Source organism: Cryptomeria japonica, chromosome 3, assembly GCF_030272615.1.
Source record: "Cryptomeria japonica chromosome 3, Sugi_1.0, whole genome shotgun sequence".
Lineage (NCBI taxonomy): Eukaryota > Viridiplantae > Streptophyta > Pinopsida > Cupressales > Cupressaceae > Cryptomeria > Cryptomeria japonica.
This window is the reverse complement of record NC_081407.1, coordinates 637263394-637269101: the sequence shown is the minus strand read 5'-3', so window position 1 is coordinate 637269101 and position 5708 is coordinate 637263394. Positions and strand designations below refer to the sequence as shown.

The following is a 5708-nucleotide window of genomic DNA, read 5'->3' as shown; positions in this document are numbered from 1 at the left end:
AAGCCAACAATAGAAAGGCACAACACACAGAAACTAAACATCAGACAAAAAAAAATAAGAAGAGAAGAAAAGCCAAGTCTAGGTAAAGTTCTTTAGCAACTCGGCAACTTCCAACTCCAGTTTCTCCATGTTCTTAGTAGTTCGCTTGATCTCATCAGTGTCTCATAAACCACATAAATGTTATCATTGGTGAGTAGAGGGAAAGATCCATGAATGTAGAAATAATCATTATTTTGTGTTTCTAACTTTCTTAACTATCCAATATGTAATTTCTAACTTTCTTAACTAGTCAAGATGTTTTAGTTTCTAACATTCATAATCAATTGATATGTTGATATAACAAAAAAACTCTCCAATTTATATGCATATGTACCAAAGTGGGTAAGGTGGTTGGGAAACAAATATATATCAATAGATTGAATATTTCATGTTTATGGTATTGATATCTTTTTGTTCTCATATATTCATGGTTGTGAAGTACATGAACCACATATTCAGGAAGATTATAATATTTATAGTATACATATTTTCTTGTAGGTATATTATAACTATGAAATGAATAAAATTAAATGTTCTTCAATTGAAGAGCATAATAGAAATCAGTTAGGTGAAATGTTTCACAAAATAAAATTAGAAACAAGCTCACTCATTATAAGAACCAAATTTTAAATTATATCCTTAAGAATAAATCAATGTGTTAAGTAGGATAAAATTAGATGAGTATATGCGGTTTAGATTGACATGGAGAGTATATAGGCTTGTTAAAAGCCACAAACATATATTTCTATATTTTTTGTTGGAAAATATTAACATAGTTTAATTTGTTTTGAGTATGTGTAGGAATACATAGTGATCACCAACATGGCCCCTAGTGTTTCTTCTAATGGATAACAAAACAATTTCTAATAGATAAATTATTTGAAGCATGGGTAAATGTAAGGTATAGAATAAAAGAACATGTATAAGAGGTAATAGGTGGTGCAATAAGCAAGGATGGTGGTCTTAAGTCTTAGATAAGAAACGTGTAGCTATAAGAATCAATAAACTATAATCATCACTAATATGTTTTTCTTAATATTTAAACATTGTAGTTATAAACATGTGTAGGCATAAGATAGTAAGATCTAAACACAATAATAATAAACATGTGCAATCAAATGATCATAAGATGTATGCATGCCAAGCATTTGAGTGAATATTTAAACTTTAATAGGAATAAAACATGATCATGATTATATTGAATATAATTTAAAGCGTGACTAACCAAATGGTAATCCTATTTACATGATTGAGTATAGATGATAAAATTGATATAATCATAAAATCAAAAGTGTGTACTTGAGATGATTTCCTTTGTGTGAACAATGTGGATGTGAAAATGGAAGATGTAAGTTGGCCAATGTCTAATCAAAATGTTAACATTTGTTGTTACATGTAATGTGAAAAATATAATGCTGGCAATACTAAATAAAGATACTGTCGCAAAATAGTTCCAAATATGATAGTATAACACGAATTACAGTTATGACTAACACATGAAATTGCCATTATAATTATGTTTTCTCCATCTATTATAAAATTGTCATATCATCAACTCCATTAAACAATTAGATGGGGACTACAACAGAAAGGACCTAATGAGACTTTGGGTTGATGTTGCAAAGGTGATTATGAGGTACATTACCTTGGATGGCCATTTTGTTAGTATCTTTTCTTATCATTTTACTATTTTGAATCATTTCAAACATGATAGGAAAATATCTCTACCTTTTTATTTGCTTTCTTGTTTGGAGCAAAGCCTTTCCAATCATGCTAAAAATAGTGAAAACCCTATTTTACATGAGGGCTTCATCCTTTTGATTATGGAATATGCTGAAAGAAATGAAGTTAAACCCTTGTCGACCCACAAAATTGAAAATAATCTTGATGTGCATGTTGTGTCAAATACTGAAATAGAGGATGACTGGATGTCGGGAGAGATGGATATGGACTAGCGTGACCTTTAAGGGCCAGAAGATGACCCAGCATATAGGCCTTCTAATGAAGAGGGTCCCCCCACTCCCCCAACCCTGAAGGTCACTCCTGGAACCAACAATCACGAAAAGTGTAAACCCTCTCCCCTTTAAATGCAACCAAAAAGAACAAAACCCCTCTTTCTTAGGAGAGGGGTAATGATAGCCCTAAAAAGAAAAAGGTAGGGAAGTTTGTGGATCCAAATGATAAAGGGAATAAGGAAATTAAGCTGGATATTCCCCTCATCCTGGACTAGGTGGACCCTAATAATTGTAAAATTGATGAGGTGGATTTTAACCTGGTTCTGACGAACTCCACCTCCAGTCAAGAGAAGTTCTTTTGTTGGGTGAGTAATGAAATCCTTGTCATCAAACAAGGGATTAATGAGATTATTAGTACCTTCACCATGACCCCGATGCCTAATAAAACTGACAAGCTCCTTAAAATGGGTCAAAAATTGACTGAAGATGTTAAAATCATGAAAATAGAGCACGAATCCAGAATTCCCAATTTGGAGAAAGATGTGGAACACCTTAAGGGAAGTCTCAAGAATGTTGTTGAGATCAAAAAGAAAGCTATCAATAACAGTGCTACAGGCCTTAAAAAGTTGAATGAGAAAATCATAATCCATAAAGCTCAACAGGTCAACAAAATTTTAACATCTGATACTAAGTCTAACAAAGAAAAATCTGGTTTCTAATCCGAAGGGATCGGAGGTGTAGGCTTTTATAGGCCCGTTTTACTAGGACCAGGAGCAAGAACCAAGAGAAAAGTACCACAAGGAGCATCATAGAGGATCTGGAAGATATCAACAAGGAAGTTATTGAGAAAAATGTTGAGATCTTAGGTGCTTTGGTTTAGCTTTTTGCTTGTTAACCTTGGCTTTAGCGTTGTTTTTTAGTCAAGGGCTCTGTGGGGTTTTGCCCCTATTTCTTTTGTTGTTTGGCTATTGGTTCTAGACTTTTATGATTGATATTTTGATTTCTTTGTACTTAGATTTGGGTTTCGGATCCCTGTAAAAACCGTTTTATCTTAATCAAAACCTCCATTAAACGATCAAAAGTTTTTCTGACACAAAATTTCCAACGACCAAGCTGATTGTGATATTTAATTTGCAAAATGTAATTTTACACTATAAAATTAGTTTCATGTTGAGGAAGAAAACAATCTCACAAATATCTTATATTTAAAATGCGAGCTCATGCCATGAAGAAAAAAAAAAGTTGAAAAAAACTTAAGTAACATCTTCCATAAAAAAAATTTGATAGTCTAATTTAAAATATTTTCTTCCTGATTGGAGAAGATAAAACATGTGATCTAAAAGGAAGTGGAATACATGAAATGGTTGCAACCAATTCAACATTGAACAGTGTTTTCCAATCTGAAAGCAACATTTCATTTTACCAATTACAGCTTGTTGATTACAACTTTAACAGTCCATTCTTTATGACACATTCCATGGTCTCCTTAGTAGCTTCTGGCAAACGATACTTGTAAGAGAAACCCATGTCCAAAAGTTTCTTTGAGGAAACAGGCAGGAATCTGTCAACTCCATCATCTTCATCCAACCTGAACCAATTAGAATAGAAAGTTAAAAAATTCTTGCAATTGAAGATTCTCTAGATCAGTTAGAGAAACTGCAAGATACAAATGAAAATTGTTTGCTTACTTGAGAGAATTCTTGAGTTGTACATAATGTTCAGCAAGGAAATCTTTGAGAGACTTCAGACTCAAAGAATCAGATACACAAACATAGCGATTTTGAGGATTTGTATGTTCCATCAAGAATATGTGGGCATTGCAAGTGTCATCAATATGTACAAATGGTACAGATCCCAACATGATATCGAGAAACTTGAGCACTTCATAATATGCATCGTTTCCTGTTAAATCAGGTCACATGAGAACCATAGAGAACTATAGAGAAACATGAAAATATCATAGAAAAAGTAAGAATAAACACACAACTATTTGTACCTCCAGTCAGAGCTAATATTGTTTGAGCAGATGTTGGATTACTGGTAGTTGTAAACCAAGGCCCAATCACCACACCTGGTAGGATGCTCACCACCTCAATGTTATTATCAAGCCCATATTTAAGGGCCTCTTGCTCTGCTAATGTCTTAGCTATTGTATACCAAGCTGAATTAGTTGTCTGAGATTTAAAGAAATTTATGGGGCTCCAACTCCTTTCATCAAGGCATGTTTGAATGAATTCCCCCTTTTCATTCATTGGAGAAGCCGCTGCAACTGATGAAGTGACAATTATACGTCTAACAGATTTAGCTCCTACGCAAGCTCTCATAACATTGAGTAGCCCATTTACAGCAGGTACAATAAAATCATCCTGGAAAACAGCATTCTACCAGAAAATTTTAGAACCCTATTTAAATGTTATTATGAATAAAAAGGTGAAGATTCATTTGATCTGCTTACCGGATTAGCTTTGGTAAAATCCATGGGACTTGCCACATGAAAAACTCCATGACAACCCTCCACTGCAGAATCGAAGCTTCCCTCTAAACATAAATCAGCTTTGAAGAGCTTAAGCCTTTCCCGTGCCCCTCGCAACTCCAACAAAGGCCCAGATTTTGTCCCGTCCCCTGCATATCATGAACCCATATACAACTGGAACGCTTTAATAGATTAACTCTTGACTATTTTGTTATATGCGTTCCATAAAAGACAAGTACCTGGGTTTCTAAGGGTGGCGTTGACGGTGTAGCCTCTTTCTAGTAGATTTTTTATTAACCATGATCCGATGTATCCACCTGCTCCAGTCACACATACTCGTTTTACAGTCTGATTACCTTCGTCCGCCATTAAATTCCTGCTTTAAGAAAATCTATAATTAATTTGGAAACTTGTGAGAAGAAGAGAGAGAGAATAGTTGTTGGGAGTGGAAACATGCGTTGAGAACATGACCTCCTCATTTACCATTCATAAAGTTGATTCGTACCACGCGATTCTATGGAAGATTCATGTATTCCACTATCTAATTTTAAAGCATCTACCAAATTTACACCAATTTATTGAAAGGAAGTTATTTGTGTAATTCCATCTATTTTTTTGTGATAGTATAAATTTTTAATATTCAATTTGGTAATAACTTTTTAGAAATTATATATTGTAAAAATGTAAAAGAAAATATTCATTATAGATTGTTTATAAGGCTAAATTTTTAATTTGAAATCTAGAAAGTAAACACGATGAGTTCTTAGAAAATTAGAATTGGTTGAAATTATAAATTAAATGTGTATTTCCCCCACATAACAACATTCATATATTGTGGATGAAATAAAATCTAACATAAAATGAGAAAACTCAAGCAAAATACAAGTGGGAAGTAGTGGGGGTAGGTGGTTTTGTATGTTTATCATTCAATAATAAACATGGATTAATATGCTTTGAAAAATGTGTGCTTTCAAGTAGTTCAAACAACATATGCATTCACAAATAGTATTTTTACAATAATAGCAATTATTAAATGAATAAATGAAAGACTTTAATAATTGCATAATTCCAAGAAATCTAAGGTATAAGAAATTTAACAAAAGAGAAACAAACAAAGAAAAATAAGGAAAATAATGGACCCACAAAAGACTTAAGTAGTTTAAATCCCTATTTGATGATATATATTTTATCATAGAGTTTGATAGAAAAGATTTCCATTTTCTCTATCTTTGCCTCTTAAA

The 5708-nt window shown here is 32.9% G+C and overlaps 1 protein-coding gene across 2 annotated transcripts; it reads right to left on the bottom strand.

Annotated features, from left to right (window-relative positions):
- Positions 1 to 3264: 3264 nt before the first annotated feature.
- LOC131072087 (putative anthocyanidin reductase) lies at positions 3265 to 4903 on the bottom strand. Of its 2 annotated transcripts, none has more exons than XM_058008129.2 (5): positions 4707 to 4903; positions 4450 to 4616; positions 3991 to 4375; positions 3683 to 3896; positions 3265 to 3582 (listed from the first exon to the last, which is right to left on the bottom strand). In XM_058008129.2, exons 1-5 carry the CDS (start codon positions 4834 to 4836, stop codon positions 3435 to 3437), a joined length of 1044 nt encoding a protein of 347 aa, XP_057864112.2. In that variant the 5' UTR covers positions 4837 to 4903; the 3' UTR covers positions 3265 to 3434. The 2 variants fall into 2 exon arrangements, with proteins under 2 accessions (XP_057864112.2, XP_057864113.2); XM_058008130.2 differs by having other exon boundaries at positions 3991 to 4360.
- Positions 4904 to 5708: the final 805 nt, after the last annotated feature.